A 21,901-nucleotide genomic window follows, 5' to 3' on the forward strand; every position below is an offset into this window, starting at 1 on the left:
ACTGGGCGTACGTTTCAGCTTCTGCTGTCAACAACATTGTTTTACATGGCCTCAGTTAAGACGCAACATTGTAACAGCTCAAGGTTGTAGACGCAGTACAAGATCAAGAAGATCTTCACACAGATCAGGGTTACATTGCCATTTTTCTCCAGTTATTACCAATAGAAGAACATGAATAACCAAATTTGCAATTTGCTGGGACTGATACACAACACAACAAATATCAAGCCTTACCCTTGATCTAAGTAAACTGCATCAATCACAAAGTGAAGAAGATCACACCGTAAGTTGATGCACATCAAGCATTATTACCAATCAAAGATTATATTTCTAGTACAAACGTATATGCAGTTGCTCTGTGAGGAACACTTCCATACAACAACCTTACGAATTCAAAAGAAATTCAATGTGAACTAGAAGGAATGGAGATCAATACGGTGAGGAGAGACAAATTATCATGCTTGGGCTCCGAACCTCTTCAAAACAGCACCACTTCGATTCGCAGCAACCTGGTCACGCAAGTCCTTCACGAAGTCTTCCTTGTACTCTTGGTCATACAACATAAATTCCTTGAGGCTTGGGAGAGATGATAGCCCGCGAAACAACCCAATGTTGGGTGCAGCGCTTGAACTTTTGAACTTGATAACTTTAAGCTTCAGGGTTGCTCCTTGTTTAAACTTCACCGATGTGAGGCCATCTAGGCAATCCAGCTCCAATACCACTAGGCTCGGGAACATCTTCGGAAGGAGTTTGAGACTAACCCCTTCAGCCAGGTCAAATGACTTATTTAACAGATGTAAGGAGGCCATGCTTTGTAGATTCCCAAGGACATCCATCGTGGCATTCACACTCAAAAGACCGGTGCTCCGTAGCTTCAACTTCACCAGATTATTGAGCCCATTGATCCATTTCGGTAGCTCGAGCAGGTTGCCGTACAGCTTCATGCTCTGCAGTGTGTCTGGAAACGAGAACTCTCCATCCAAGCAGCCAGATAAACCTGGTTTCCCCTCTGATCGGATTGACAATGACTCCAGGCGGCCCAGACCAACAATCACTAAACACAGCTCATGTCCGTTTTCCTTGGTGACACCGGTCACTCCCAACTTGCGTAAACCAGTAAGCCCTTTTATGTCTTTCAGAACATCCTTCCCCCGCCTTGCGATGTTCACAACACCAAGTGTGCGTAGGGCTTTAAGCTTCCTTATCTCTCTTGGCACCAGAACACCATACATGTCTAAATGCATTGCAACAGCTGGCAGTAGACCGCAGCACATCTTAGTGCATGCATCACGAGGGTTCATGCCATCATCAGTGCTCGAAAGCAGAAGGGCACACCAGGATACACAAAGCAACACCGAATAGAGAGGCAAAAGCCATAGCCTATTCCTCATTACTGGTGGAACACGTGGATATCGATCTGCAAGTTCTTTGTATGAGACGTCTTCATCCACAGGTTTCCTACCAGCACGAAGATAGCCTAGCATCTGAAGCTTGATGATGGTCTTCGGCAACATGAAAATACATGTACCTCTAGTGTCTCAAGTTGCTTCAGGTTACCCAGTGAATCTGGCAGGCTATAAATATTATCACATCCTCTCAAAGAAAGGTATCTTAGGTGAAGAAGCTTCCCGATATGCTCAAGGTGATGACCACATAGACCTGTCGTGTCTTCTAAATCCAGCACTCGTATTAATCTCGCATTATCAGAAATAAAAAATGATCTCCACCTTCCAAAACATGTTATTGATCGCACGCGCGACATGTCTATTGTGCTCTCAAAATCACTCTTATCTCCCTCCCAGTTGCTGCTTATGGATAGGTGTCGCACCGTGGCTTGCCTATTTGAGCTGCAACCTTGCTCTAGTCTAAAAATAAGATTTTCTTCCATAGACTTTGAGATGCTGATTTCACGGATGAGATCATGGACTTGACAGGAATCAGTTCCTTTTGTGCTATGAATTGATTGTTGAGGTGCTAGGATCATGCTCCTGCTCATAAGTTCCATGAAATAACTGTGCGCTATTTCCTCTGCGGATTTTCCACGAACCTCCTGTGAGTAACCCTCTACAGTCCAGCGACGCACCAAGCGTCCCCGTCCAACCCTACGGTCTTCAGGAAAGATGGACAAATACAGGAAGCAAGGCTTCAGATGATAAGGTAAACCATCATAACTTCTGATAAGGACGGTTCTAATGGCACTGAGGTCGGGATTTGTCTCCAGTTCAGCACTGATATTCTCATTCAGTTTCCTCCATTCCAAAGCAGTTTTTGGTTGGTTTGCCAAAAAACCACCTATGGCAACTATTGCAAGGGGTAGTAGACCGCACCTCCTCAGAATCAGATCTGCTTGTTTAACCAGTCCAGGGTAATGCTTATTCCAATCTTTATTCCCCTTAAATACCTAAAAATTCGGATCAATTCAGTTAGCACTTTAGAAATTAAATGGTACTAAAAATAAACATTGAAGATATTTTGTATGAGTGAGTTTGTTATAATTGCTTTTCTCATAAAAAACCTTGACCCATGGGAGCTAGCATATAGGGCTTTTCTTTTTTAAGAGGTAAAGTGCCGCTGCTCGTTCACCCTTTTATCATATACATCATATAGGATGTACAGTCACATTTTTTAAGTTTCACGGTAGACAAAATTGGAACTGGGAGTTGAATATGGGTTAGTTTTATTATTGGACAGGTATTTGCAAGACCTAACATGTCTGGATTTTGGAATAAAAATAACCTAGATGTACATCGTGGAATGTTATCTGCACTTGAAAACTTTTATGATAAATATAATACCTACACGTGTGCTATAAATAGCATGCAGAAGGGGAAGATTGGACTTATATACATTACCGTCTTCACATTGCATAAATGGGCATATCTTTTCAAGGAAAATCCAAGTGGACACATTATCCACAAGGTACATGTAAAGATTAATCACTGAATGCTCTTATCAAATGGACCACCAAAATGCTAGGCATATATATGCACTGTTAAGATGTCAGTAATGATGGGAGGCATGAATTACTTTCAATATGAACAATAGTAGTAGAACAATGGCCAAACAATACATAATACATAGTGTTACTTTTCAATGCTACAATAAGTAGTACTGTTGGTAATGTAATTTCAAATCAAACGAACTGGGCATAATAATACTTTCTAAGTACCTTCTTTGTGAATAGGTCAAGGGCGTCCTCGTATTCTAGATCTTTGAGCTTGTATATACATCCTTGTTTCTCTGAACAAAGTTTAGCAATACTCTCTACCCTTGTGGTGACGATGATGCGACTTGTATTTTCCATCTGATGAAAAGATCTTTCTATCAGGTTCCATTCTGTAGTAGATGATACATCATCTAGAACAATCAAGCACTTCTTTTCTTTTAACAGCCTTGCTACCTCTTCGATCAACTCTTCAAGTGTCATCAATTGCAATCTCTTCTTTGCGTTGCCCAGTAAACTGCTCATCTCCTTTTCAGAATTTTCGGTATGTAGTTGCATAGCTAAGCTCTTTAGGAGTTCTTTAGGCGTGAAAGGACGCATAACTGTGACACAAGCATGCTTCTCAAACTTGGCACTGAGCGCTTGGTTTTCGTAGATATCTTTCACTAGAGTTGTTTTTCCAAGACCACCCATTCCCCACACGGAGATCACCTGAAATTGTTGGGCATCTTTATTTAAAATTAGTTTGATAATCTCAGCTTTTTCTCCCACTCGCCCAACAACACGGGATTCCTCCAAAGCAGCCGCAACCTTGGATTCATCATTTAATACCTCGCCGCTGAGCACTGTTGTGTTGTTATCACTACTGGTGCTGGTCTCAAACTCTGAATCCATCTCCACCAGCTCAGCACTTATATGAGCATTAAGGTTCCTCCATTCCAAAGCGGTTTTTGGTTTGTTTGCCAAGAAGCCACCAATGGTGACTAATGCAAGGGGGAGTCGGTTGGACTTCTTGAGGATGAGTTGTGCTTGCTCAACTAGCTCGGGATATTGCTGATCCAAATCAACAAACTCCTTAAATACCTGAAATCCATATGAGCAAGTTATTTAGTACTATGAAAGTTAAACCAGGCATGAAACAACTTCCCAAAGTGAATGTTCTGACTATTAAATATTTGCGTCATATGTTGACAAAAACCGAACTATATCGAACTACAAGCGGAATAAACAGGAAACATATTTTTACTACTTAATGGATTCAGATTTGCCAATACCATAAAGCATATATTCCCGGTAGTTAAAAAATACAAATTCTAAACTTTTGAAATACAAAGAAATATTAGCAAAATGAAATTATGTAATGAACACCTGCAGGTTTTTATGAAAAAAATATCTTCCAATATATGTTGTAAAAAATAGGAATTTTTTTAAAATACAACAACTGTTATGCCAAAGATTTGAGTGTTTTATTTGGATTATCGGATATGTATTTCGTCTACTTCATGGGTTGGGATCTTTCTGCACCTGAAAGAAAAACTCTCTCGATAGTAAAAAACAAAGTTCCAAATATTTAACAGTCCAAAGAGAATAAAATATTGACTACTCCCTCTGTAAACTAATATAAGAGCGTTTAGATCACTAAAATAATAGTGATCTAAACGCTCTTATATTAGTTTACAGAGGGAGTAGCAATTAATATGTAGAAGGCTCTTTTTTGTAACCGGATAAAGTACTACTTCATGGGTTTGGGTATTTATGCACCTTGAAGCATATAACCTTGGTAGTCTAAAAAATACAATTCAACATTTGTAACACATAGAAGAAAAATAACCTAAGTGCACATTATGGAATGGTTGCAGCTCATATAAAAATTTACACTTATGTATATGTGCTATAAAGAGGATACACGGTTAAAATAGGAACGATATATGTACAAGTAGTAATAACCATTATGCCTTACAAACATGTCAACCATGATTGGCCAGAAGTGGGAGACAAAGGGCAAGATGCTGATCAAAAGTGTACAAAAATAGCTTCTTGGTAAAATGATGGAAACGTAATTATTTGGCCTACGACATTCACCATACCTCACTCATATAATGCCAGACTATTACTTCCCTAGGCTATAATAAAAGATATTGTGCTTATTATAAATTTTGAATCAAACATAAGAAGCACAGTAAATACTTTGTGATAAGTACCTTTCTCGTAAAGAGATCACGTGCATCCTTGTATTCTAGACCTTGGAGCTGGTATATATTTTCTTGTCTCATTGAACAATGTTTAGAAATATTCTCTTCCCTTGTGATCACTATGATACAGCTTGTATTTTCCATTTCATACAAACTTTGTATTACCATATCCCATTGTACAGTAGATGATACATCATCAAGAACAATCAACAACCTCTTATTTTTTAAAACCCTTTTTAACTCCTTGACCAAATCTGCAAGTAGCATGGACAGTAATCTCTTATTTCGCGAAGATTCCATGTCTAATTGCATAATTAAGATCCGAAGAAGCTCTTCAAGATTAAAAGGATGAAAGAATGTGACCCAAGCACGCTGCTCAAACATTCCACTAAGCTCATTACTCAGGTATATCTGTCTTACTAAAGTGGTTTTCCCGATACCACCCATTCCCCACACAGAGATCACTTGAAATTGTCCAGAATGTTGATTTGAAATTAATTTGACAATGTTAGCTTTTTCTTTGTTTCGGCCAACAAATTGAGATTCCTCCGAATCAGACACCATCGTGTTCATGCGAATGAAGCTCTTTCTCGCTTTCGACTTTCCATCAACATCCTTAGGTTCCTCTAAAATCTCGCCAGTGGGCACTATAACATTGTTATCAGTACTAGTTGTGGCAGTTGCCCTGTTTGAGCAGGTTAAATCTGTTCCATCTTGAGAATCCTGTACACGATGTTTAACCATGTTGAGAACCATATGCACGAATATGAAAAATAATGCTAAAGAAAGGATAAATTCATTGAATTAGTTGGAAAAGAAAGCACAAATACATTGAATTAGTTGAAATGCATTTTCCCCATCTGAACCCCTAATTGAAATTTTCACATCCCCTCCCATGAAGAAATTACGACATAGGAAAAAATCAACTAAAACATGTGCAGCTCTACACATCCGTACATTTCTACTTGAATGGGAATATGCACTTTCTTCGTAAAGGGTTAACCTAGAAACATTTTTTGAACCATTACATATATACTGGTATTATTTGCTTTAAATTTTAGGTGTGGAAAGCATAATGCTACCCTCTCTTTTCTGTCGTTATTGTCAAATGAGACTTGTATATCGAATGAGCATTCACATAATTAACTCGAAAAATAATTAGTCAGGGAAGGGTTGAACAAGAAGAACAGTAGGTCGTAGAACTTTAAATGTTACCTTCTCGTGGAAAGCATAAATATATTGATCAGCAGACAACTGATTGAGATCTGATACTATGCTTTCTTGCCCTGCACATAAGCTTGCAACTTCGGCTTGAGCTGTTGACACTATGATTCTGTTCCCCATCTTGTTGCTTGGGAAGCATTTTTGAACCCGATCCCACTCCTCAATGGTGGATAGCTCAGTAAGCACAATCAGGTACCTCTTCTCATTCACATATGCATTAAACTCCCGGGTCAATTCAAGTGTACTCCTTTCCACTTCAATCAGAGTATTAACCCCTATGGCTGTATGAAATTGCTGAACCACACTCTGAATGAAGTCTTTTGAACAAAAGGGATGCATTAGCCTGACCCAAGCTCGGCATGGAAAGTTTCTTTTAATATCTGGATTCTCGTAGGCCTTCCTGATGATGGATATCTGCCCGAGATCAGCACTTGTTCCCCATACTGCAATCACCTTCCGGTTACTCTCATTCTTGTTGATCAGCTGGACAAGATCCAATTTTGTTTTGTCCTGCTTCGCAGCACGCCTTGCTTCATCAATGCCAAACAGTGCTGCAGAAGTAATGCTAGACTGCTCAGCAGCCATGAAGACCTTGGAGCCAGGGCCCTTGATGAGATTGTAGCGCATGTTCCTCTGGCTAACATCCTCAACTGTGGCTCTGAGCTCCTTCATTTGCTTCGCCACACGGCGCCGATCGAGCAGTGTGCGACGAATACGCCACCAAGATTGCTTCTCGAGGCGCACAGCAAATTCCTGGAGGGTGTCCTCAACGTCATAAGCGACATCGCGGACTTGCTTCACCCATACCTTGACCACCATGTTGCCGTCTCCCTCGTCATGGGCAGACATCAGGAAAGCCTGCATCATCTCAAGCTCATTGGTGATGAAGAGCTGGTCACGGCGGACTCCAAGCTGCAGAGCCACCTCCTCCGCCAGCGCTGATTTGGCGTAGCTAAGAGCTCCATTCAGCACAGATTTGCCAACGCTCAGCGCAGTGGCCTCCATTGGCTGCTGGTTGGTTTTTGTGGATGGGTTGTGATGGATAGAGGCAGTTGTGGGAAGCTTAGGCGCATGTAGATGCAGATGCAAAATCTGGTGGACTAAAAGGAGGAACTTGCTTGGCTACAAGAGCATGCCCACAAGTTGAGTTTGCCTCAATACAAGGAAGAGGACCAAGACTCAATGCTGTGCTGGGTGTAAGTCCTAATAATTAAGTTCAGAATAGCAGGGAGGCATGTGCTACGCAACTTGGATCGAGGCTGAGCTACTCTAGAATGGATCCAAGGCTGAGAGAAATGCATTTTCAAATTAGGAGATAAGGTGGGATAACGTGTAGGATGCTACATGCTAGAACATCATCGCACGGCGCATAAACAATATACTAATGACTAAAATTTCCAACTAATTCAGTTAATAAAAACAATAGTAGATCAAGCACCCGATGTATTGGTTGCCCCTACCATGCATACACTGCTTTTTCTGACATACATATTGTTCCAATAATAGCGCTGTCATATAAACACAAATCCATCTTTAATCAGGCCCTTCTGTTATATGTTCCCTATAATACTAGTACGTAATACTCCCTCCGTTTCTTTTTAGTCTGCATATAAGATTTGGTCAAAGTCAAACTTTGTAAAGTTTGACCAACTTTATTGAAAAAAAAATATCAACATCTACAATACTAAAGCTATATGGTATGAAAATTAATTTCATGATGCATTTATCAATATTGATTTCATATTGTGAATGTTGATATATTTTTCTATAAACTTAGTCAAAGTTGACAAAGTTTAACTTTGACCAAATCTTATATGCAGACTAAAAAGAAACGGAGGGAGTATATAATCATGTGCGTAAGTGGGAACATGTGGGATGCCTCAACAGCACCGTCGGCTAGGAAGTTGGCTTGTCTCAATAATAAGCAATGAACAGCTAGCCTCCAGGCTGGGCCATATTGGGGCTTGTGTGAAGCATGTGAGCACATTACTTCATTGTTAGTTTAAGCAATACGCAAAATGCTAGGGGGGCATCAAAATCTGGTGCCATTGATGGATCAAAATGAAGAAGCTATTCTACAAAACAGAGCATATGCTCACATTATTCAAAGGTTACAATTGCCATGGCCGCAAATATATTTCCAAGAGTCCCAACATATCTAGTAAAATTTCTTCGTAATGGGAACAGTGCCGCTAGAGCCGAAAGGAGGGGAAAACTGCTTGGTCATAGTTTTGGTGAGCTGGAGAATAATGCAAAATACAGCCGAAAGGAACAACCTTCACACAAGACTTAAACAACTCTCGTGCTGTATAATACAGATGGCCTAAATAACTCTGTAGTCGTTGCATAGCATAGGGGCAACCTACCACCATTACACCCCTATCATGTACTCAAAAGCCAGTCATGGATTTAAGGCCATCTGTATTAAACAACACGAGAGTTGTTTAAGTTGTAAGGGATAATATTTCAACTTGTTAGAGCAAACACTTTAGCCATTATATTGGCATTTAATTATCATTCTGATGGCCTGTTATAATGAGAACAGGGAGGCCTCAACAATGCTAGGAAAGACCTTAAGAACTTAACTGTACTACTAGAGACCAATCACATGTTCTCACATAAGGTTGGTGTGTGAAGAAAGATTAATCATGAGTTGATCGAGCAAACCACCTCACAGCTTATAATTTATCGATGATTATCTCCGACCGGAGACCAACCGAAAGAACGATGGCTAGCGACGTCCGCTGGCTCGTTTCCTACGCGGTTGACCTCGCGTCGGCCCACACGCTCTCCTTCGCCAACAGCGAGATACGACTCCGACACGACACGCTATGGATCGCTCTGATCGACGAGAGGGGGGTGACGGTCGACACATGCTATCTCCGGGACGGGGAGCGACTCGACATCGGTCAGGCCGTCTCATTCCATGTCACATAGCCAGGGTGCGGGACCGGATTCCGGTGGGACACACGACGCCGCCGAGTCAGATTCGTTCGCGTGATAGTACGGATGGTGTACCGCGGTACACCGCGGGAGCGTGGCAGCGGGGTCAGGGCATCCTTGGGCCACGTCCAGGCACGCTCGAGGCGCCCGCCATGGATGCGAAACACGTGGAAGAGGATCTCAGTTGCCATGGCGGGGAGGCGAGCTGCGCGGCAGGTATAAGAATCCACATCACTTCCACCCATGCCCTAGACGCCGCGTTCTCTCACTTCTGGGAGGCACCGCGAAACCCTAGATCCAAAATTCCTTCCTCTTTTCTATGGTGGGAGGGGAAAGTCAGAGGGGATTGCAGATCCTTCGCGGCGGTGGTGGCCTCCAAGCCGAGCTCTCCGGTGACGATGGAGGAGCATGGGGGCCGCTTCTTCCACGGCAATCGACGGGAAGGCTTCGGATCTGGGCGATTCGGCGCGGTGCCGGTCGTTTCGATCGGGGTCGTGGTCGGGGCCGCTTCTCGTGGTCCAGGGAGGCGGACGGCAACGACCTCTCCACGAACAAGTAGGCGATGTCGGCCTCAGACGACACCACGCGCTGGGACGGCGCGGCGGAGCGGGCCAAGCGGGCGAGATCTCGGGGGGTATGGGTGGAGAAACAGAACCCTAACCCCCTGGATTCGACACCGACAACGCTTCTATGAAGAAGCATATCTCCCACGCCACCCAGCGGGCTGAAACATCTACTCAGGTGCCCCCGACCAAAAACTATGATCCTTGTCTGATATGCAAAGCTACTAGTCATACTAGTGCTAGTTGTCCGCAAGCTTTTTGTGAGAGATGCAGTAAGATGGGGCATCTGGCTTCGATTTGCACTACGTTTCTACCCTGGGAATGCGTAGCTCCTATGTGTGCTTTCCAGGACAAGGGCTAGGGTTTCTTTTACATACCAGATTCGTGTACTGCTAAGCAATTGAAGGAGCGAGCCACTAATGTGGTGATTACTGTGATTGAGTGAGAGGATAGTGTGAAGGAGCTTGAAGATGCATTCTCTGATTATATTGGGACTAAATGGCACTGTACTGCCCGTCCTATAGGCCCTAATTCTTACATTAAGCGATTCCCTAATCAGAGAGATGTGAAAAAGGCATGTTACAATGACAGGATGACCCTTAAATCTTGTGGTGTGGAGCTCGGTGGTGAACAACGCCATCAAAGGCAGAGTACATCCCCTCTCGCGGCGCTCCCGCGAGCGCCCTGAGGGGAACCCCAAATCGCCGCCCCCTCCTCCCCATACTCTGCCCGCCTCCCTCGCCGCCGCCGGGCGAAGCCCGGCCGGCTGGGGCGGCGGCGGGGCCTTCTTCTCCCCTCCGCCCGTGGTCCATGGCCGGCGCGGGACGGCTTCGTGTGCGGGGGCGCTGGCCTATGGCGGGGGCGAGCGGCGCGGCAGCGATCCGTCGGGATGGCGTCGGAGGCCCTTGGTGGCGGCTCAGCGGCGTCTTGGTGGGTGCTTGCGGCGTGGCGGCTGCAGCAGGGCCAGATCGGGCGATGGCGGGCCGGCGCGCTCCTGGCTAGATCCTCGTGGATTTGGTCCCCGGTGGCGGCGGGCGTCGTGGGGTGGCAGCGGAGGTCCTCCTGGGACCTGCGTGCAGGTGGCTTGTAGCGGCGTGGCTGCAGCCCGTGGTCGGCCGGTCTGCTCGCGGCACCGGCGGGACTTGCTCCGGCGTGTGGTTGTCTGCGGCTTACTCGGGTGCGATTCCTTCCTCCCCTACGGACTCAGGGACGAGCGCGACAGGCAGGGGTGGTTCCATGGTGAGGTGTTGGTGTGCCGGTGGGCTTGCCGGAGGTGGCTGTGGACTTCGGGTAGGGGGCAGGGGTTCCCCTCCGTTGCATCTGGCGGCTGCTCCGTGGCCGCCGGAGTTCCTCTGGCCCAGATCTGGCCGCCGAGGCCATCAACCCTGCCAAGGTTTCCTCTTTGGGGTGGAAAGTCTGCTCCTTTCCGGTCGGTCGTGTCGGTACTGTGTGTCCGTGGTCGAGGATGGGGCTCGGATGCTTGGGCGGCGGCCCTGCTGGTGGGAGCCGGGGTGCTTGTGGGCGTAGCACGCGGCTCGGGCGCTGTCCGGTCACCATGGCCGTGTGGGCGGCATGGTGGCCGGGGTGTGTCGTTCAATGGTGGTGGCGCGGCTGTCCGTACCCCAATTTGGTGACAGTGAGTGTTGGCCGGGGTGAAAACCCGCTCTGTCTTGTCAGGCCGGCGGTGGCGGCATTCCAGCGTCGTTCCCTTCTTGAAGGCGTCGTCGCGGTATATCGCTTGTAACCGTGGTGCTCCGGGGGAAACCCTAATCCTTGGATTGGGCGGTGGCGGCGATCCGGCGTTGTTCCCTTCTTGAAGGCACCGCCTTGGAGCCCATTGTTCGTCATGCACGGCTTCTCCTCATCATGGTGTCTTCCACGGTTGAGGGCTCTAACAACTTCAAAGTAGTGCTTAGGGTTTTATCCATTGTTTGCTTGGAGTAGTTTGGGGTGATGTTGCTGTTTTCAGCGTCCTTGTATCTGCCTTGGGTGTGTGTGTTGTGTTCGTGTGGGGTGTGTGTTTGTATCGACTTGCTCGGTGATTGTTGCTTTATTTATAAAGCGGGGGGAAACCCTTTTTCTCAAATCTTGTGGTGTAGTGGTTAAGATTGTCCTCTGGTCTGTAATTGTGGGCGCAAAAGGGGTGATGGAAGTTGCTTGGGTGAGAGTGGCTAACGTTCCTTTGGAACCAAGAAATGAAAGAAATCTGGCCTTTGTCTCATCTTTGGTCGGTGTTCCACTTGAAATTGACATGGCCACTCTGCACAAACCTGAATATGTGCAGGTCCGGCTGGGATGTCGTAATGTGGATGAGCTGCCTGGTGTGGCCGAAGCTGTCCTGGGAACGCATTTTTTTGATTTTTACTATGATATTGAGAAAGTTTTGGTCAGAGATCCTGAGAGATCGAGCAGTGTGAACCAGGTTGAGTCAGCAAAAAGAAACTCATCCCATGGGAAGCAATCTGCTCGAACTACTCCTCAAAATACTGAGAAAGGAAAAGAAGGAGGGACCTATATGAATAATACCTGTGTGAAAGATGATCCCAGTGACAGTATTGAAGAGGGGCAGGAGGAATCAGATGGAACTGAAGATGATACTCTCTTGATTGACTCCATTGCCAAAGAAGCTTGTGAGAGAGAAAACCTGAGTGGGTCTCAAGCACTACTTGTTGTTGATAACAACAAGTTGAATGTGGATGAGATTCAGGTAGAAAAAATGATACTTGAATTTATTGCTAATAGTATATATGATCAAGGTTGTCAAAGTCTAGATTTTAGTCTTAGAATCTTACGATTCTGAGATTCTACACAAGGCAATACGACCCAAGTCGTTTAAAAGATCGTATGCAGTAGGGTCGCTACTGGATCGCGCTTCAAGTCGTGGGGTCGTGTGGAATCTCGAGCCAGTACAGATCCTGAGCGACTAAAACTTTTGTTTCAATCTTGGCCATCTATCCATGTTGTACGGTGGATAGTCTGGTCCAGCTTCAATATTTTATCCTAAATTCCTTCCCGATCTGTGGCGGCCGTCTGCTCGTATTCCTCTCCCGATCTCATTTTCTCTCTCTGGCGGCTTCTAGGGCTACAGGCCGCCGGCCGCTGGCCGTCGGCAACACGCACGGCTTCCTCGACGAGTGTTGGCTGCCAGTGTTCCACGTGTGATCGTCTTCAGCACGCTCTCCATCGACGACGAGTGAAGCAGCAACCATCAAAGATCGAGTAACATCTTTCATTCGTTGCACAGGTTAGCTGCTACTACTACTACTACTACTGGTATGTACGTACGTACATACTGATGAAGCATGTTCAAGATTAAATAATTAGATTAGATAGGTAGCTCGTCCTCTTACTCGTCTTAATCACTATTGATGACTAGTGAAACAGCAGCCATCAAAGATTGAGGAACATCCTTGATTCGTGGCACACTTGCACAGGTTAGCTACTACCTACTAGTACGTATTTACTAATTGATGAACTACGTAGAAGATTAAATAAGCTAGCTTGTTATCTAACTATTGTAAATCTTTTACTTGTACAAGGAAAAATGTCAACTGCTGTCCCAACCAAAAGTAGTAAGCCTAAGAGGAGGAATGCTCGTGGGAATCGGACTGACCCTGGCTGGGAACATGGAGAAGAAGTTGATGCTGAGAAGAGGACAACAAGATGCAAATATTGCCTTCTAGTTAAAGGTGGAGGTGTCTACAGACTGAAGCATCACTTGGCTGGGACAAGGTTTAATGTCGAGCCTTGCGAAAAAGTTCCTGATGATGTTCGAAAAAAGTTTTTCAAACTTCTGGGGGTCCAAGCAGAGAAGAATGATGCAAAGAAGAGGAAGTTTAACACAGAAATGTTGGAGACGGGTGCATGTTCGAAGGAGAATACTCCTGCTGATAACAATGAAGATGAGGCTGCGACAAATCGTTTCGCTAACAAGCGCAGAGCCCAAACAATGGTGAATCAGTTTTACAAGAAAGAAGAGAGAGAAGAGGTTTGTGCTCAAATTTGTCGGGTCTTCTATACCAATTCTATCTCATTTAATGTTGTCAAGGACCCAGAATTTATAAAGATGATTGAAATGATTGGAAACTTTGGTAAAGGTTTTAAACCTCCATCATATCATGAAGTGAGGGTAAAATTTCTCAAGCTGGAAGTTAAGAGAACAATGAATTTGCTCTCTGAATACAAAGATGAGTGGAAAAAGACAGGATGTACAATTATGTCTGATGGATGGACAGATAAAAAGAAAAGGTCCATCTGCAACTTTTTAGTGAATAGCCCCAAAGGTACTGTCTTTCTCGCCTCAGTCGATACTTCTGACATTTCCAAGACAGCGGACAAAGTGTTTGAAATGTTAGATGATATTGTTGAGCAAGTAGGAGAAGATAATGTTGTTCAAATTGTAACGGACAATGCCGCTAACTATAAAGCAGCTGGTGAGCTATTGATGGAAAAGAGGAAAAAAATATTTTGGACTCCATGTGCAGCTCATTGTATTGATTTAATTCTCGAGGATTTTGAAAAGAAAATTAAGATGCATCAGACGTATATTTATTCTAGAACAATGGTTCTTTCTTGGTTGAGAGAGTTCACTGGAGGGAAGGATTTAGTTAGGCCAGCAGTGACAAGATTTGCTACTGCCTATTTGACTTTGGGTTGTCTGCATGAGCACAAGGGCGCATTAATCAATATGTTCACTTCAACAAAGTGGAGGGGTAGTAGATTTAATTCTGCAGAAGGGAAGGTCGTTCAAGGAATTGTGTTGGATAGCCGTGGGTTTTGGCCTAATGTTGCCACATGTCTGAAGGATGCACTCCCAATTATAAAAGTTCTTCGATTGGTGGATTCAGATGAGAAGCCAGCAATGCCGTTCATCTATGATGAGATGGATCGTGCAAAAGATAAAATAAAGAAAAATTTTAACAATGCGAAGAAAAGGTATGTTACTGTACTAACTTAGTAATTCTTAATTGCAGCTTATAGATATGCTATCTTAATCTTATTGTAGTTAAGTTTGACCATTTCAATTTTCTTGATCAGCTACAATCCAATATATAATATAATTGATGAGAGATGGCATACACAACTTCATAGGCCTTTGCATGCTGCTGCATATTATTTGAATCCACAATGCCACTATAGTGATAATTTCAAGCCGGCTGAAGTAAAACGTGGCCTGTACACTTGTCTTGAAAAGATGGTTCCAGATTTAGATGAAAGAGTCAAGATAGATCTGCAGATTGATTCATTTAGGAGTGCCGAGGGCCTATTTGGAATGCAATCGGCTATTATGACAAGTACAAAAAAAAGCCAGCTGATTGGTGGGATTCGTATGGAGATGATTGCCCTGAGTTGCAGAGGTTTGCAATCAGAGTACTGAGCTTAACTTGTAGTTCGTCAGGTTGTGAGCGGAACTGGAGTACATTTGAGCAAGTAAGAATCAATGTCATGCACTCTCTAGTCTAGGCGATATTATATGAAACATATACTAATGCTAACTTATCAACCTTGTGTAGGTTCACTCAAAGAAAAGAAATCGTCTGCACCAAGATAGGATGAATGATTTAGTTTTTGTCATGCACAATTCCAAACTGATGAGCAGACAACGCAGAAGGCAAAGACAGGTTGTGGAATATGATATTGATGATGTCTCTTCTGATGATGAATGGATAACTGAAAAAGAAGAGCCTGTCCTTCCTCCACAAAAGGAATGGATCCGTTCTCTTGAGAGGATTGCTCATAACGAAGCTGCTATGGACAAAGAAAATGAAAGTGACATTGAAAATGATGTAGAAAATATTGTCAACAGCCTGGCTGAAAAACGTACGAAAAGTTCTTTTAATGAAGCAAGTTTATTATTCTTCCATGTTCCTTTTACATAGTTACTGACTATTATTTTGGATTTTTCATAGGTGATGGTGATCTCGGGGTGGATCAAGATCTTGATGCACCTACTTATGAAGATGCTGATGGTGAAAACAACAATACCAGCGAGCAAAATGTTCTTGATGGCAACAATTCAGGACCTTCCTCGTACTGTGTTGGGAGTTCTAGTGGTACAATACCACCTATGAATGAGGACGATGATATCAACTTAGACGACTTGTACTGATTAAGTTGGCTTCAATTTCTAGTTGGTTAAAACCTTTGTGCTTGTCGAAAATTTGGATTGGATGCCCTTTGTTTGCTTTTGGACATGTCAGTATGCCACTTTTAATTTGAGGTTCAGAATATTTTGATATTTATTTTTCATGGCTTGTTTTTGTTAATTTTATATTGAAAACATGTTCATGTACAAGGATATGCATTAATTATTCAAAATAGGTTGTAAACTGTAACATATACACTCATCCAACCTTTTAAATAAATAGGAAATTACGAAAACGTACTTTTTGGTAGAATCAGGTAGGATCTTAGATTCTATGCCGATTCTACGATTTGCGATCCTACGAGAACACCTCCGATCCGATTCAGGATCACGATTTTGACAACCTTGATATCTGTACTTCTCACTTGGGGGAGCATGAAAAAAAATCCCAGGTGGAGGAGCTGATGGGTGAAGATTTTAGCAAGGATGGGGTGTCTGAGTACGTGGTACAGTTTCCTGTCTCTTCTGATGATGTGGAGGAAGTGATCCCTACTCCTCCACTAAGATCTGAGGAAGCACTGAGATTTAGTATAAGGAATGTGCAAAATATGGGTGACAAGATCTAGGATAAGGCTGTTGCAATTTCAAAGAAGAGGAATTTGGATGGTAACTGCAATTTTAACTCCTTTGATGTTCTTTCTGATAATGATCTTATGATTAGAGCATCAAAAATGGGTATGATTATCCCTGACAATAATTTTTCTTCTATTGATATCCTGAGAGAGTTGGAGAGAGTCAGGAATAATGACAATAATAATAGTCACAAGCCTGACACTACAGTGGATGAGAAAATGATGTTTATAACTAATGGGAAAGGGGATAAAACACCCATCAGCTCTGATTGGGCTGATGGGGAGGAAGATTTGGGGGAAAACTTTATCCTTGTAAGGTCTAGGAAGAAGAGAAATCCCAAAATCCAAGTGGCAATATCTAGGCCTTTGACCAGGAGTCAAAAACCTGACTTAGTGATGGAAAGAAAGGAAAAAACTGGCAGCCCTGTCTATCATACCAGGGCCACCAGGGGGCAAAAGAAAAAGAAACCTGGTTGATATGATAGGTCTTTTTTGAAATTGTAGGGGGGCAGGAAAAAAGGGGATGAGTTCCTGCCTTTCCCATATAATTAGATATCATTCCCTTGACTTTATTTGCTTGCAAGAGACCCATAAGAAGAAGTTTCAGTACAATTTTTTTAGGAAAATTGACCCTTACACTGCTTTTGAGTGGGATTGGTTTCCCTCAGTAGGGAAATCTAGAGGAATCCTATGTGGGGTCAGAAAAGAGAGGTTTGAAGTTGTTGCATGGAAGAAAGGCCGGTTTATCCTCCAGGTTGTTGTATATGACATCAAGATTAAAAAGATTTGGACTCTTTGTACTGTATATGGGGCCGCTCATGATAGTGACAAACAAGATTTTCTTATAGAATTAGCTGACTTTTGCATTCATGTGCAAACTCCTCTTTTAATAGGAGGTGATTTTAATATTCTAAGACACGAGGGAGAGAAGAATAAAAATTGGCATCGTTCCCCTTAAATAGATATGTTCAATTCTGTGATTAACACGATGTGTTTGAATGAAATTCACATGAGTGGGGGTATGTATACATGGACTAACAACCAAGCCCATCCTACTCTGGAAAAGTTAGATCAAGTGCTTATGAGCAATGACTGGGAGGACTTATTCCCTCAAGTCAATATCAAGAAAATTGTTAGAGATGTATCTGATCATAGTGCTCTTTTGCTGTCCTCTGACAATCATGTTGTCAAAGTCCCGCAGCAAAGAGAGTTCATATTCGAAATTAGCTGGCTCAAGTCTGAAGAGTTCATACCTTTAGTAGATAAGATCTGGAACCAGTATGTTAAAGCCACAGACCCCATTGATTTGTTAAACATCAAATTGAAACATTTTAAAAAATTCTTTAAAGGTTGGGGATCCTACAAGTTTGGGCATGAGAAGATTAAGAAGAAGCTTATCAGAGAGGAGCTGGCTAGTATTGAAAAGGAAGAAGAAGGAGGGATACTAGACCCAGATATATTCTGGAGAAAAACTGAGGTCTTAGTAGAGTTAAATGAAATTTTGTTTAATGAATAACTATTCTTGCTACAGTAGTCCAAAGAGAGGTGGTTGCTCAAAGGGGATAGTAATTCTGTTTACTGTCAAAAGATTGCTAATGGCAATAAAAGGAAAAGTACTATTCACTCCCTGAATGTAGGGGATGTAGTGATAGAGGGGACGAGTGATCTTTTGAATCATTCCACTGACTTTTATAAAAACCTTTTTGGACCGGCCCCTGGAAACTTGCTCCACGTGGATCCTAATATTTGGGGGGGGGGGGGAGAGGAGAAGTTGAGTGTTTACGACAATGAGGTTTTATGTAGACCTTTTTCAAAAGAGGAAGTTAAAAGTGCTCTGTTTGGAATGAACAGTAACAGGGTCCCTGGTCCTGACAACATTCCAGCAGAGTTCTACCAACACTGTTGGGAGATTGTGAAGAATGATATCATGAAACTTTTTGCTGCTTTGCACGAAGGAACACTTGATGTTCAAAGGTTGAATTATGGGATCATTACCCTTCTTCCTAAGATCAGTGGTGCAAACAAAATCCAACAGTTTAGGCCTATATGTTTACTTAGATGTCCATATAAGCTGATCACAAAAGTATTAGACAACAAAGCAGCCCCCTATGCTGACATTCTGTTTAGCAAACACCAAAATGCTTTTATTAAGCACAGAAACATTATGGATGGGGTGCTAACTCTGCATGATATTTTGCATCATACACATGTTAAGAAAAAAATTGGCATCATTATCAAGCTTGATTTTGAAAAAGCATATGATAAGGTCAATTAGGACTTATTGTTAAAATGGCTTGAAATAAGAGGGTTTGGTAAAACTTGGTGTAGCTGGATGGAGAAAATCCTCCATAATGGCACTGTAAGTTTCTAAACAACACTTCAGGGCCCTACTTCCAGAGCCACAAAGGAGTAAGGAAAGGGGAACCGATGTCCCCCTTCTTGTTCAACATCGCTGCTGAATGCTTGTGCAAGATGGTGCTGCAGGCTCAGAAAAATGGTCTAATTGATGGGCTGGCTTTGGATTTGGTGGATAAGGGACTGTCCATTTTGCAATACGCGGATGACACAGTTCTTTGCATTGAGCATAATCCTGAGAAAGCTCTGAATTTGAAGCTGTTGCTTTATATGTTTGAGCTCATGTCTCGTTTGAAAATTAATTTCCAGAAAAGTGAAATTTTAACTATTGGAGGAGATGATAACATCTTGAAACAGTATGCTGATATATTTGGGTGTCACATTGGACATTTCTCGATGAAATATCTCGGGGTCCCTGTTAGTTATTCGTCCCTGAAAGGTGTGGACTGGGACTATCTTGAGGCCAAATTTGTCAAAAGATGCGAGTCTGGTCTTGGAAGCAATGCCTCCTCGGGGGGTAGATTGATTCTACGAATGCTAATATTTCCAGCATGGCTTATTATTATATGTCCATGTTTCTCTTGTCTAAAACCATCATAGAAAGGCTGGATAAACACAGAACGAGATTCTTCTAGCAAGTAACTAATAATAGAAAACGATACTACCTGGTGAGATGGTCCAGGATTTGTAGATCCAAAGAGAAAGGGGGATTTGGGGTGAAAGACCTTCACAGGCAAAATATTTGCCTTTTGGTGAAATGGTGGTGGAAACTGGAGACCAAAAAGGTGCTTTGGCAAGGTATTATCAAAGCCAAGTACTTTGGTAGGGACACGGTAGCTTCTATCAAAGGAAAAATTACTGATTCCCCTTGTTGGAATGCCATTATGAAAGTGAAAGACTTATATATGGCTGGTAGAAGAGTGGTTGTACAATCTGGTAACATAGCTAGGCTATGGATAGGTCAAGTTGGCGACCAGGTTCCATTCGCTCTGCAATTTCCTCAACTCTTTGCAATTTTCAACTATCCTGACAGTGTTGCAAATAAATGCCTGGAGGCTGACCCTGTTTCCTTCTTCGGAAGGAGACTGAATCTTGAGCTTAATGAGAAATGGCAAAAAATGGTTCTGACTGTTAAAAAGTTTTGTGTTTCTACAGAGAGTGATAGTATCAAATGGGGACTGGGCCCTAAACCCTACTTCACAACCAAAGCACTATATTCCCATCTGGAAAGAAGCATCTCTGGATGAAATTATCGATGGATTTGGAAAGTGATGACCCACAAGTATAGGGGATCTATCATAGTTCTTTCGATAAGTAAGAGTGTCGAACCCAACGAGGAGCAGAAGGAAATGACAAGCAGTTTTCAGTAAGGTATTCTCTGCAAGCACTGAAATTGTAGGTAACAGATAGTTTGGTGACAGGATAATTTGTAACTGGTAACAAGCAATAACAGTAAATAAGGTGCAGCAAGATGGCCCCATCCTTTTTTTATCAAAGGACAAGCCTGGACAATTTCTTATAATGAGAAAAGTGCTCCCGAGGACACATGGGAATTATCGTCAAGCTAGTTTTCATCACACTCATATGATTCGCGTTTGTTACTTTGATAATTTGATATGTGGGTGGACCAGTGCTTGGGTATTGTCCTTTCTTGGACAAGCATCCCACTTATGATTAACCCCTATTGCAAGCATCCACAACTACAAAAGAAGTATTAAGGTAAACCTAACCATAGCATGAAGCATATGGATCCAAATCAGCCCCTTATGAAGCAACGCATAAACTAGGGTTTAAGCTTCTGTCACTCTAGCAACCCATCATCTACTTATTACTTCCCAATGCCTTCCTCTAGGCCCAAACAATGGTGAAGTGTCATGTAGTCGACGTTCATATAACACCACTAGAGGAGAGACAACATATATCTCATCAAAATATCGAACGAATACCAAATTCACATGACTACTAATAGCAAGACTTCACCCATGTCCTCAGGAACAAACGTAACTACTCACAAAGCATATTCATGTTCATAATCAGAGGGGTATTAATATGCATTAAGGATCTGAACATATGATCTTCCACCAAATAAACCAACTACAAGGAGTAATCAACACTAGCTACTAGCAACCCATAGGTACCAATCTAAGGTTTTGGTACAAAGATTGGATACAAGAGATGAACTAGGGTTTGAGAGGAGATGGTACTGGTGAATATGTTGATGGAGATTGACCCCCTCCCGATGAGAGGATCGTTGGTGATGACGATGGTGATGATTTCCCCCTCCCAGAGGGAAGTATCCCCGGCAGAACAACTCCGCCGGAGCCCTAGATTGGTACCACCAAGGTTCCGCCTCGTGGCGGCGGAGTTTCGTCCCGTAAGCTTGCTTATGATTTTTCCAGGATAAAAGACTTCATCTAGCAGAAGATGGGCACCGGAGGGCCACCAGGGGGACCATGAGGCAGGGGGCACGCCCAGTAGGGGTGGGCACGCCCCCCACCCTCGTGGCCAGGGTGTGGGCCCCCTCTTGTACTTCTTTTGCTCAATAATTATCATTAATTCCAAAAATGACTTTTGTGGAGTTTCAGGACTTTTGGAGCTGTGCAGAATAGGTTTCCAATATTTGCTCCTTTTGCATCCCAGAATCCCAGCTGCCGGCATTCTCCCTCTTCATGATAAACATTGTAAAATAAGAGAGAATAGCCATAAGTATGGTGACATAACGTGTAATAACAGCCCATAATGCAATAAATATCGATATAAAAGCATGATGCAGAATGGACGTATCAACTCCCCCAAGCTTAGACCTCGCTTGTCCTCAAGCGGAAGCCGATATCGAAAAATATGTCCACATGTTTAGAGATAGAGGTGTCGATAAAAATAAAATACGGACATGAGGGCATCATGATCACATCAATGGTCCTGTTTTAACGATCGTTTCGAATCTCTTCTTTCCCCCTTTTTCC

At 43.1% G+C, this 21,901-nt stretch overlaps 1 protein-coding gene and 1 pseudogene across 1 annotated transcript; one reads left to right on the forward strand and one right to left on the reverse strand.

Moving 5' to 3' along the window:
* Positions 1-288: 288 nt before the first annotated feature.
* On the reverse strand, positions 289-7,419 carry LOC123084459 (uncharacterized; annotated as a pseudogene).
* Positions 7,420-13,247: 5,828 nt separating this feature from the next.
* On the forward strand, positions 13,248-14,823 carry LOC123075815 (uncharacterized). The gene is made up of 2 exons (XM_044498335.1): positions 13,248-13,300; positions 13,406-14,823. Exon 2 carries the CDS (start codon positions 13,411-13,413, stop codon positions 14,821-14,823), a length of 1,413 nt encoding a protein of 470 aa, XP_044354270.1. The 5' UTR covers positions 13,248-13,300; positions 13,406-13,410.
* The last annotated feature ends 7,078 nt before the right edge of the window (positions 14,824-21,901 follow it).

This window comes from Triticum aestivum, chromosome 1B (assembly GCF_018294505.1).
Source record: "Triticum aestivum cultivar Chinese Spring chromosome 1B, IWGSC CS RefSeq v2.1, whole genome shotgun sequence".
NCBI lineage: Eukaryota > Viridiplantae > Streptophyta > Magnoliopsida > Poales > Poaceae > Triticum > Triticum aestivum.